Below are 13478 nucleotides of genomic sequence, written 5' to 3' on the forward strand. Positions count from 1 at the left end.
CACAAATAGGGATAAAACATAGTTTGTTTGCAGTCTCCACAGTGCAAAACCACATCTCTTTTTGTGCTCCCTAAAGCAGCTTCCCAGGCTTATGATCTTCAAGAAAATAGAGAGAAGCCCCTTTGAAACACAGATTATACGTGGTTGAACTTGGAAATACAAAGTCTTCGCCTTGCAGTCTAAAGAATTTTTGCAGAATCTTTTAACCACACCTGTTCAGTGGCTGTTACAGGATTAAGATGGTATCATCTTTATTTTGTATACAACTTTTTCCATTCATTTACTGGGCAGGTTCTTTTACTAATAGCTTTTTTGTCTCTAATGCGTGCTCATATATGTACTGCTTTACACTGTGGTAGACAGCAAAATAGAGCATGGAAAGAAAAATATTGTTGTTCCCTTCTTTTGTCCTAAGCATAAACCCTATAGTAGAATTACAGAATGAATCTGCAGCATCTCTGAAACATCCTGACTCTCAGACATAAAATTTTATGTAGCGTCAGAGATGTCACAGAGCTGTGTGTTCCTAGCATGAAACCTGAGATTCTGATTGATTTAAGAGCAGGCTGAAAGTCCCAAGGGAATGTCCAGTCCTGGGAACAGGTTAGCAGATTTAAAGAAACATTTTAATGTGTCTTATACAACTGCTTTTCTTTTCCTCTTTTTGGTTCAGTTATTGATAATTTTAGTAGTCTAAGTAAGTTTAGACAATCTATATAAAGAAGAAAATATTGAAGGGCAAGTTGCAGTGACCATAGCAAATGACGAGAAAAATAATAAGTACATTTTGTGAACCTATTGCAACTGTGCTGTTTGTGAAGGAACATAGAACTGAAATGCCTTGAGAGAGCAACTTTTAAGATACTGTACATTAATATTTAGAGACTTTTAAGTTTGAGCACTTAGAGGTTAACATTCCCCATCCACTTTTCTTGGAATGGAAATGATAGACTGTCTCAGCTATGGTTTTTTTGAGTTTAATAAATACATCTATTTGGTTAAAAAGCGTCACCATAATGTGGCTTACTCCTTTTTTTCCCTTGGGAATTAATGACAAGATTTCTAGCCAAGGTATTCCAAACTACTTAGCGCTTAATCGAAGTTGATGACATTTTGCAAAGCTCAAAAGGGGAAACGGGAGAATAGTTTAGCCTGCTTATTTCCAAAAGCTTCTTGTTCAGCTTGTTGGGATTTGGTTTGGTTTTATAGAAAATGTCAGTAAAACTGAATGTTCCCTGAGTTGTGTTATGAAAGCTGACAATGCCAATGCAGAGCATTCCCCACAGCAGAGAGAGAAGAGATAATTAGAGTTTATGCAAGAATGGAGCTGTCTAAAGGGAGAATGGTGCAAGATATCAGCACGCTAGAATATTTGTACTGCAAAATAGCAGTGCATGTAAGCTGCACTGGAAGTCTTGCTAGGCTGGGCTATAGTCCTTCCGTTGCTGGATGTTCTTTTAGAACAGTATCAGAATACCAGGGGAGCAAGCTGATTGATAATATTGAAATCGAGAGAGCAAGTATTTTCTGAGGTTCTCAATCTACAAGTATTGTATCTTGGTAGCTGTTTGTTCTACTCTTTACATTCATTTCTTCCTATATCACGTCTTGAAAAAATATTTCCCTCCCACACTTTTTAAATAGCTTTGTTGTTAGTATCATTTACCACACATTACATTATCATCACAGTTGGAATGGATGGAGGAGATGCGTAAGTGTTGTTTTGGGGATTACTAGATACTTCTGTTGAATGATGTCCAGTTATTCCGAACAGTGCTGCAGCAGCACGTTATCATGGCATGAGCCAATCTTCTCTGCTGGCTAATCTGCCTGCTTGTGCTGTGTTCTATGATGTTTTGTAGATACATTCACCTTTAAAAGATATGTTGAAGTCTGTTCTTGCACAGAAATCTGCATATAAGCTCACACATACCTTGTTTAGTAATACACCTTTGGGGGAGAATTTTTGTAGCACCTTCATCTCTTGAGATCGCAAGGTGCTGTTAAGTTCTGTTTGAACCTCTCTTGATTAGCATTTCAAATTACTCAGGTAAATTTCTTGTGAAGTACATGAAGAAGTCAAAGTACACATGACAAAATTCTGCACAGGAACAAGTGTATGTCATTATCAAGGCTGCTTTGAGTAAGCTTGGTATAGGGGATCTATACAAACACAAATTGTTTATTAAATAAAATGAAAAATCTGGAAATGGCAGAAGCTGCAAATCCTGACAATTTTGCCAGAATGAAAATGATAAATAGCAGTACTAGTGGGCAAGTAAGATGATTCTGAATTATCAGAAGCTCTGATTTTTTTATGGTAATATTGACTTCACTTTCTTTTACCTACCAATGGGAGCTTCTTTGAATGTATCAGGAGAGGTCACTGCAGTATATAAAGCTAAACTTTTAGAGCAGTTCATGCATGCAATGAAAACATAATTGTCTAGCTTAAACAATTAAGATGATTGATGGTACTTAGTAATGAAGGGCTTTATCTTTTCATTTCAACAATGATATTTGAATGGCATAGCTTTTATAAATGCAAAAATGTACCTCTGCATAAGCAAGGTTCAGTTTTCTTTAGCAGACAAAACTGCTCTATAAGCCATAGAATGTGTTCATTATATGGCAAAGTCCAGACGTGCTCACTGTTCTTAAAAAAACAAAAGTATGAATATCTTGACTATCAGGGTAATTGTGGCAACATGCAACTGCTTTTTAGGTAATATACATCAAGATGTTTCAAATAGGGAAACTTTTGAAAGTTTTCAAGTCGCTTTTCAAAACATGTTCACAAACAAACCAAACAAATCTGCCATCTTTTAGCAGCTTTCTGAATGTCTTACCTATCAGGACCAGAGTCTCAGGGTGGGAGAAAAGGGAGCTTCCTTTCTGTCGCAGTGCATGTAACAAGGACCATTATATTTATTATATATTTTAAGTAACAGTGTGATGTTCTGCAGCAGTACATCAGAGGAGTCTGGGACTCCCTGTCCAAGGACATCTGCTGGAGCAGTCCCACCAGTGCCACTGTGCTTTCCCATTAGTAGTTTGTAGTAATCCAGTTATTGGGCATTTGTGCCATGTTCCAGAAAGTCATGGAACCACATGGACCACTTCCTGTTAACAAAGAGGCAAAAAAAAAAAAAAAAAAAAAACAAACAGGGATCCTCCAGAATCACAATTTGGCTTTTGGATTGTGGATTATTATGCCATTTAGTTGAATTGTTTCTGATGCTTCGCATACCATTTTATTGGTACTTTAGTAGCTTACTGGTTTCAGAATTTTAAGACAAAGTTAAGAATTAAATGTAGGTTTCAGCTAAAATACTTGCTTATTGTCATTCCATACTTCCATCTGTCCAGTGCTCTTGAATGTAATGATAAGGAAAATGCAGTTGTTTTTCATTGTCACCCACACACAGCAAACTGCAGGTCTGTGGTATTTTCTGGTCTTGAAAATGGAAGATTATTTTGTTTTCTGTCTTCTCCAATTGCCTTTTCTCAATAGATTCCTCAGGAATGATGAAAGCAACCTCACAGTTGCTTGTGTGTGATCTTAGACTTCCTCTGAATGACTCATCTTTATGGGTACAAGTAAAGCAGAGATAGCACAGTGCTTTATGGCTTTAGCCATTTATGTTCTAGTGATAAAATGGAAGTGAATTTTTGATGATAAATTGTGCAGTAGTTTCTGAGTGCTTAGAGAAGCTCAGAGGTTTTGAGATGATACTTCAGAATGGAAATTTCCAAGAAGTTTGCATTCCAGGCCTGAGGAGTAGGCGATTCATAGTTTACTTCTAACATCAGAAAACAACAATTGCAATGGTGTGAGATGTACTATTGCATTTACTGGACTGAAATAATCTATGCTTGGAGTAGATGTCTGGCATATTTTTGGTTGATGACTAGGGAAACTAACTGTAGCTGGCAGATGGATTCCCTTTTCCCATGCTCTTTCCCCTAGCATAATGTTATTTATTTTGTCTTTTAGATACAGTGTGCTAAAAGAAGCATTTCTGCAGTAAAACCCTTTAGGGAAGACAACCTGTATTTGATATCTTCCCATAACAAACTTGACTGTAAATACACACAAGAGTTCATTTATCTGGCTTGCTTTATAACCGTAAAAGCAGAACTCTCAGGATAAAAGTTTGACCTCTAAATATGCATTGGCTTTAAGGAAGAAAATAGAAGTACATATATTGGCCTACTGCCCCAGTGCACGTAAGTGAATAACATAACTGTTGTAAAAACTGATGGTCTGGATGCAACATCAGGTGCTTGTGCAGGTGCAGACCACAGAATGTTCACTCTGATTTCCAGACCAGTGAAGAAACAAGGAGTGAATATAGCAGGGATAACTTACTTGAATATATCCATTCTGAACTAATCAGAACTGCTGTTACTCAATTAGCTACTATATAGCAGTATTCAAGTCCTTTAAATTTAAAATAAAACCTACAAAAATACAAGTTTCAGTCTTTAAAGTGACTTTGGCATTTGGAGCAATTTGAGGACTAATGATCTGAAGTCTGTTTTTGGAAATGAGACTTGCAGAAGGTCTGCATTGCAAAGAGAATAAACCCCCTTCATAAGAACAGCCCAGTATATGCAAAACTATTTTAGTATTGTTCAAAATGTGCTTAGGTACTCTTAATTAGGTATTATCAGTTATAATTAGCAGGTACATGAATAACAGTTTTAGATTATTTAGTTGCTGAATTCAGAAATACTTTTTCCATTGTCTAGGAAAATGAAAATCACATGGCATTCTTTGTGGACAGTTACTGAAATGCTGATCAAGAATGCATAAGCATTGACAAACAGAAAAAAAAATATGTTTAATCTGGAATAAATACAGCAAATGCCACAGATTTTCCTACATTAAAACAGGTGCTCCTTAAGAACTAAAATGTGTTCAAAGAAAGACATGAAGATATGCAAAAGCCCAGAATAGATTGTACTGGGGTGGGGGGGGGGAAGATGGGGGATGGGGAGTGGCAGAGTGGAAAGGAACACCATGAAGTTATACTGGTCTACGGGGAAGGCAGGAAGCTTTGAAGGTGAGGAGATGGGCAATTGAAAGTGGTGAATCATATATTTATTTTCTTATTAGACTTACAGAATTGTCTCTCTGAAGCTATGTAGAACACTGTACACATGTACAAGAGCTCTTTTATGTAACATTAAATAGCATTTATACATATGCTTGTTAACCATGTGGAGAGGATCTGTAAAACCATCAGTTTTTACCTACAGTTGTCTGAAACAACTTCAGCACAATCCATATCTGCAGGGTTTCCTGCATCTGTTCTTGCACGTCCATTGCAGATAAGATGAAGAACTTGATTTTTGAGCTCATCTAGTCAGGTATTTATGTATTCTTGTGCCTGTAGTGGACGTTCGTTCAGTAATTTGAAGTTTTATTTCAAGAAATGCAGGAAGTCTTCACTCCATGCTTTCTGTAAGAGAGAACTGAGTGAAATGCCTGTTCTGTATTGAAGCCATAGTCCAAGGATGTTTCATTTTAACAAAGAGACCTTGAATTTTGGGCACCTCAAGAAAGACATTGGAGTGTGTGGTATGATCCAGATTGAGGTATGATCCAGATTGAGATTGAAGTGGAAGCAATGATCACAAGGGTGAGATACCTGTCAATTCAATCTCATCCTTCCATCCATATTTCTGAGTAGCATATACCAATGAAGAAAACCTGTCTTTTTTTGCTTTGTTACTAATACTGGGTTTCAAAGCCAGACACAGATAATAGCCATGGCTTTTCACAGCTGGTGCTGTTGAAACACACAGCAAAGATACATCATTTTTTCTTCACTTTTTTTTCCCTTTTTTTTTAATAATTCTGTGTGTGATACTCTCTCCTTTTCTGTTTCTTAACAATCACACTAACATAAAGGTAGCCTGTTGTTGTCTCTCACAATTGATGTTTTATAGTACAGGGCCTTAAAAGACATAACACATTTATATATATATATGTGTGTGTGTATTAGGCACAAACACACTCTCAAGTATTCACTCATTTTTATCCTTTTCCATCTCAAAAATCAACATTTTGTGGGTTTAATATCTTCGAGCATTCAAGGAGCAGCAGTAATGTAAAGCATTCAGTGAGAGACAGAGTGATGTTCCTTGTACCGTCAGGCAGGAAAAATATTGCAGCATAGGCAATATCATATTTGGTTTCATATATGGTGGGTACATGAGCCCTTTAACTGTGTGACTTTTTCCCCTACTATATGATCTTAATACTACTTAACTGCTATGTAACATTCACTTCAGAAGCAGGAAATTTGAGGCAGTTTCTTTACTGTTATAAAGAGTTAGGGACAAATAAGAAAAAAAGTTTCATTTTCTTTGTAGACTAGAAAGGGGTGGGTACAGAAGATGCCCTCCTCACCTGTATGAAGAAGTATTTACATGTGTTTCTGAGTCATGTGCTCCCTGGAAAACTGGGTAATATTGACCAGCTTTAGACAAAGAGACAGTAACCTTCATCTTTTCAGCTACAGAGCAAGATGATGTGGCAGGACATGTCCCTGTGTCAAATGCCTGCTCACCCCCTGTGGTTAGTGTCAGAACAGTTCATGAAGAGAAGCTTCTGAAAACTGGCATAGTAGTGGAGCCATGAACTTTCCTGCAGTTACTGCCAACTTGGGGTGCTGGCAGTAAGGAGAAAGCAAGGTGCTTACATTTAACAGGTCTGACTGGAATGCCTGCTCGGGAGCTGAACCTGCAATACCATAGGCATGAATTTCAGAAATGACAGCCAGCTGCAAATAAAGTAGAAAAGATTTCAGAGAAGGTGATTAGCTTTTTCTTTTTGCAAATTAGCTTTGTTACTGTGTGTGCATACCTACGTTAGGTGATTTGGGGCACTTCCTCTATGAGACAACAGAAAAAAAACCCAAACCCAAAGCTAGTATGACTTGAGCTTTGGTACTATATTGATAAATACTTAAGAAAATGCAGTTAAGTAATCAGATGATTATTAATACCCTATAAGGAAGATAGGTAAGTAAAAACTTAAAGCTGGCATTAATTTCTGAGAACTGAGTAATCCCCTGGTAAGTAATCCTTTATTTCTGATACAGGTGAGATTCTGCCACTTTAAGCAAGTCCCTAACTGTATTTTTTTTCTTCTCCCTTTCCACGGTAGGTTATGTGTTCTGTATGTTACATCGCCTGCCTGAACAGCATGACTGCACATTTGACCACATGGGACGTGGGCGTGAGGAAGCCATTATGAAAATGGTGAAACTGGATCGGAAAGTAGGGAGATCTTGCCAACGCATTGGCGAAGGATGTTCCTGAGTGCAAGACTGCAACCAAATGCTGTTCTCTTAGTTCACTAATGTTAGCCTTATTTAGGACAAAGTCAGCCAGACACCTTGTACTAGGCAAGTTTCAGACTACAGCCAATCAGTTTCCTTTCTTTAGCCAGCTGTCCTGGTACTGTAGTTTAGGGGTTGATGGTGGTTGAAATTGATTTCTGGCTGGTTACTAAGGTGCCTGCTAGCCACCGTATAAAAATAAAACATGAAGAAATACTATTTTTGAGCATGGCTAGTGGATTTAAACAAAACAAGAAAAATCCAAAGGCTTCTGTTATTGCTGGAGTCACTCTAAAAGCCTTATGCTGGAAACATTCCAGCTGCAGAGTTAAAACAAATAGTTGTATAGAAGCTGGTGTAAAAGTTTGCTATGCACGTGGCTTTCGGACAAGCTGTTTAATGTGCAGCCTTTCACCTCTTCACTGCTAGTGAATCCTGAGGAGGTGAAATACTACTAAGAGCACCAATTGCAGCTGCTTAAGCACAGAAGACCTGACTGGTCACTCGTGCCTTCATCGCGTGTGGCTTTTGGGTTAGGCAGTGTCACCAGCATCAGGGATTCTGTTGGGGTAGGAACATCTTTCTGGTTCTTCCCAGGAGGCCAAAAAAAAAGGGGGCAGAGATTCTTATAAATTTTTTGATATCTATCTTACTATAAATAACCTATCAGGGTTGTTTGTTTTTGTTTTTGTTTTTTTTTTTTTTTTTTTTTTTTTTTTTTGTTTTGTTGGGTTTTTTTGTTTGTTTTGTGGAGGTTTTTTTTGTTTTGGGTTTTTTTTGTTTTGGGGGTTTTTTCGTGGTTTTTTTGTTTGTTTTGTTGTTGGTTTTTTCTTTCTTCTCAGTTAAATTATGATCTCACTATAAAGCCAACTCCATCCCAGAGCAGTAAACGGTGCATACTTTTTACATGGCATCCACAGAGATAGTATGAGTTGTGTGAACAGATTCCACATACCTTGAGCAGTGCAGCCATTCCCACTGGCCAAAACCTGATTGGCTCTTGTTTGCCTTTTGCTAAGTGCAGGTATCTGATAATTGATCAAATAAGGCTAATTCACAGCACAGTAGCCATGGCTGGATTCTACAGACTGACTTTCTGTAGCTAGACTTATATATTGGGGGGAAAAAAAAGGACATTTTGTAGCAAACAGAATTCAGTAACAGTATTGGGGAACAACCAGTAAAACATCCTTTATCAGATTGAGCTTGTGTTCCTCGCTTCCAGAGTGTCAATGAGATAATCAAGTGGGCTCCATCAGCCTTCTATGCAGGTGAACGCGCTCATGAAAATCTCTGCCCGCATCTATTGCAAAGCAAGTATAGCAAGTGAATGTGAAAAGCATTACATGGAGTAGAATGTTTTGGATTTGGTTAGACCTGTGGTTCTATATTACAGTATGTCACATTGAGCTGAGCTGAAGTGAATTGTAACAGTCTTGTCAGTTTGGAAACAAAAAAGCAAATACTGTAATTGGCACATCTGCTGCTGCACACAGGGTTTATGCAGGTAAAAAGGATTTGTACCGGTGTGGTCCAGCTTAATCCTGAATGAATTCAGCTTCTCAGCCTATTAGTAAGGTGTTAACAATCAGGTAAATATGTAAGAAAACCTGAGGGAGGGAAAGATTTTGTCTCATCTTCAAATCCTGGGCAGGTGTAAAACATCAGAGGGGTGAAGTAATGTATCACTTGAAAAAAACCCAAAGTTTTGGGAGTAAGCTTGAATGAGTCATCTTCCATTCTACTTGTTACAGGTAACTAACTTCTTATAGGCCAAACCAGATTGTTACTTTGCTAGCCAGCTAGGAGCATTTAACAAGGAGACAACTAATTTAAATAAAAAGATTATATATTTGCATCTCCACACACACTCAGCATCTGACTGCATTATTGTTAATTAATCATGGAGCAAATCAGAAGTGCCCCATCATATCATTATAAAATACAAACTATCCAGAAGGCAAGCTGGTTTCTTATTATTGATATTAGTCAAGAAAATAAAACCAGCACCAAAATCTTCCATAATGTGCTGCATTTTCAGGCAGTGGTCTTGGTGAGAGGGACTGTCCAAGGATATTATTTACGTTTGCCATGAGGAGTTTAAGCAAACATGGATTTTGGAGGCTGCTGTGATAAGCACTTTCTTTTCCTACAAAATCCTACCATAGCATTTGATGGGCATTCTGATTTGACACATAAGACTTTTCTGCATTAATACTGAAGATGCTATTTTGTTCCTCCTTAATACTCTCTATAATCTCATTACAAGTGCACAGATGGTTTCAAGGTGGCTCTTGAGAGAACACTACTTAAAAGTTCATGTAAATTATGGACAATGTTCACTTTAAACAAAAAGTTGGGGAGGGGGTTGTTCCTTTGCAGTATCTGTTCTGTGAAGTTTGTTAAACGTAAAAGAAAGCTTAAGTTCTTGTATCTTAAAAGAAGATCTTATTTAACCCTTTTGTGTTCTAGATTTACTTACACATGTAGCCTAGAGCTCAGTTTTAGTTTAACATTGTGAAAATATTAAAAGGATCTTGTAACTTTATTCTTTTTCCTCATGCTAAAAAAAATTAAACAAATCAGATTAAAGTTTGAATTCCTTTCTGCCTATTCCAACAGGTCTTGCTATTTTGCACCTTTTCTCCTGCAGGTTTATTTAAGAAATACAAATGGGGAAAATACGCACATTAGGTCACTAACTTCAAACTGAATTTTACAGCTGATGAAGGTGAACAGTATTTTCTGCCAGTTTGGAAGGGGAAAGTAATCTTTCTGCTGGGTTCAAGTTTAGTCATTTCTTTTGTAAGCAAATCTGGCTAAATCTACAGTAGCCAATGGTCAATTTAATTTTGAGGTTAGATACAGTAATCAACTGTTTTCATTTGATGCATACTGTACACTATATGATTGGCATCAGAGTTTTAATGTCTTAAATGTTCTTTCATCCATTTTGACAACTTCATCTAGAGTAGCTATACTGCAAATCATAATGGGCTGTATTAATAATGGATAAGTAGAGGAATGACTGTTGTTTCTTAATCATTTAGATGCTAGAAATACAAGGTTCATTAAAGGACTGTATTAGAGGGAGAGAAAATATCACAGTAATTATTTAAAAACAATTTTGAAAATTGCTGGGTATTGAAATTGGGCCTGATTCATGGGATATGTACATACTTTTTTTTTTTTTTTTCCCCTCAAATCTATATAGTATTTTCAGTTATAAAACTGTTGATTCTTGAACAAGATGGCTGTGTTAAGTAAAGGTAAGTTACATAAAACAATTGTGCCTTTGCATCAAGTTTCAGGCCTATAGCTGGGTGAGAGCCAAGGCTTCAAAAAAGAGCAAGAACTGCCATGAAGGTTGCTATGCCAGTGCCTGTCCTTACCTGCATTGGTTTCTGTTTTGAAACAGTGTCTTCAGTGAGAACCAATGTAACTGTAAACTGAGGTATCTGAGAACATGAACTCCTCTTCAGTAGCACAGAGGCAACACCATGAGAAGAGTCCTGGTGCAATTATAGCAGTCTGAAAGTTATATTAAACTCTTTTATCTACTCCATGGAAGGTGATAAATACATTCAAAACTTGAATTTTTCATGGCTTTCTTCTCTTGGATAAACTGTAGTCTTGGCCTCGTGAACACAATGTCCTGTTTATATTAACTTCTTACTGGTGGTGTTTAGTTCATTCTACAGTCACAGCAGTTCCTTCTGTGACTATGCTGTAGCTTAGATATAAATCTCTAAAGGATAAAAGCACTTTTTTTAAATCTTACAATAACTATTTCAGTACAAAGACTCACCAGGGAAGAAAACTGATGCTAACAGCGTCATAAAAAATAGAGGTTTTATACTCAAGAAATGCACCAGTGGAATAATTGATGGCACCTATGCTCACAGTTGATGTGTACACAGTTAGGTGCCCAGACAAATGAATTAACATTCTCTTTGTTGTAGGGTGTTACTGAAATTGTCAGTCATTAGCACAACAGCAAAGAGATGGCCTAATCAAAGGTAATCTCTTAATGTCACAATGAGATTGTGGGCAATGCATGCTGGAAATAAATTTGTATGCTCCTGAGAACTTTTGTACCTAGAAAACTAATGGCAGTGTTTGGAGACAACACTACTTTACTTACAATGAACTGTATTTACTGGCAGCAGATGTTTATTTCATCACTTAAATACCTTATTAGAATTCTGCACACAGAACAAAAAGTAATGTAAGCAGTAGTAAACCATGGTTCAACACGCAGGCTGATGGGGCAGGATCTGCTGTATAAGAATACAGGCCCTGTGTAACCAGTTCATAATCTTATCCTTAGCTGAGACTGTACATGCTTTGCTACACGAACACACTGGAAAAACTGCTAAAAAGTATTCACAATGCACACTTGACATGGTGAACTTGTGCAGTAGTGGGCTGTCTCTCTCACTATCAGCAGCTTTTCCAGAACAAACTTTAATGCTGCTGGAAAGAGTCACTCTTAAATAACAGTTATCAAATACATTAGTGATAAGGACATACCTTTCTTTCTCTTCCTAGTCTTGATTCACTTTTCTTTCTTTGTTGAGGCAATCAGCATGTGTGACTGGGCATTTGAAAGTAGTTCCATGTGGATGTTGTTCTTTTTGGTTTTTCAGTACTCACTACAGGAAGGAAAAAAAAAAAGCATCAACTTTGTTCTTGCAAGCAGATTAAAATACTGGTCTATAGAAGTGATAACCTCCTTGTATATTTTACTACAGTGATACACTGTTTCTTCAATTAACTGAAACTTAATGCAGACATGATTTATTTGTTCTGGATGTTAGGCGGCTGTGGGTTGTTTGAACTTCAGTTCTGTGATATTGTTCACATACACCTTCCCATAAATTCTGCATACCTCATCTTCCAATCTGAAATTGAGTCAGGAGGAAAGAAGGTGTGAAAGCAGAAGGCAGAGAATGCAAATTGACAAGTGCGTAAGTGATCACATCCACCTTCCTCTTCAAGTCAGCTCAGATCAGATCATAAAATGGTAAAGACACAAATATTTACTTGCCAAACAGCACCAACTTTTTTGACTCAGTATTAGAGAAAACTGTTTTGCTTTATCTTTGTGAATATACCTGTGTAGAGTTTGAGTCAGTTCTGCAACATATGTTACATGCAAAGAAATGAAACAGGACTGTCTAATTAGAAACCATTTTTGATGGATTATTTAGGAATGACTACATATTTTGCTACAGGACCTTCCTATTTTGCAATATGCTGCTATTTTCTTTGGAAGAAAAACAAGCAGAACTTTGTAAGACTAACTGTAAATTATTTCAAATTTAGCACATGCATCTGAAGCAGTAGGAAAAGGTAACTGAAATTTATATATAGTTTTTAAAGATTACTGCATCCTGTAACAGGGATTTGTTCTTCAGATAGTAGCAAGTGTTAATGGCAATGGTTTAACCATAAGCAGAATGTTCCTTTCTGCTAAGTTTGTGCAAAGTTAATAATATGCAATAGGATGCTGTGAGTTAATGACTTGTAGCACGGTGCAGTGACTGTGTAAGTAATGAGAATAAAATTATAGAGACTTTTGTCTGTCGGCTCTCCCTTCACACATAAGGACAGAAGATAGCACCCCCTCTTTCCTTGTTGTTTAGTTCCTTTTATTCTTTTTTCAGCTGCAGAAGTCACTTCCCTCTACCAAGCATGCTCAGGGAGGATGGAGGACCATATTCTCACTAGAGTTCTAAACACTTCAGATTGTACCTCTGGATCAGAAATGCACGCCCTCTTTTTAGGGTTCTCTGAACATTTGAAAACGTTGGGGTTTTCTTCTCCTCTTAAATGGTTTGGGGTCTCTTTGAAGCAAAGTAAGTAGCAATCCTTAAAAACATTGTTAACATGCTTACTTTCATCTCTTCAGTGGAGCAAAGAAATAAAAATGAAAGACCCTTAGAGGGTAAAGAGAAACTGAGCCCTCTACTAGTTAAGCTAAATTCATTCTTCATTCAGCAGTAATTTGTCTATTTTTTTTTCCCTTCTCCTGCAGTGTTTAAGGTATGCTACATTTGCTTTAGATTCCTGAAAGATTTAGTTTGATCAGTTTCTGGAAACTCTTTTGACATACCACAT

At 37.2% G+C, this 13478-nt stretch overlaps 1 protein-coding gene across 3 annotated transcripts in view; it reads left to right on the forward strand.

Moving 5' to 3' along the window:
• The window catches only part of ZFAND3 (zinc finger AN1-type containing 3), a 135658-nt gene extending 128084 nt beyond the window's left edge, over positions 1 to 7574 (forward strand). For all 3 annotated transcript variants that reach the window (XM_061365979.1, XM_061365978.1, XM_061365980.1), the window contains one exon: positions 7181 to 7574. In XM_061365979.1, the coding sequence (XP_061221963.1) occupies positions 7181 to 7335 (155 nt within the window). In that variant the 3' untranslated portion in view covers positions 7336 to 7574. The remainder of the gene's footprint in view (positions 1 to 7180) is intronic.
• Positions 7575 to 13478: the final 5904 nt, after the last annotated feature.

This window comes from Neopsephotus bourkii, unplaced genomic scaffold, assembly GCF_033783945.1.
Source record: "Neopsephotus bourkii isolate Nb327-2 ecotype Australia unplaced genomic scaffold, CSIRO-AGI_Nbou_v1 NB_1292, whole genome shotgun sequence".
Taxonomy (NCBI): domain Eukaryota; kingdom Metazoa; phylum Chordata; class Aves; order Psittaciformes; family Psittacidae; genus Neopsephotus; species Neopsephotus bourkii.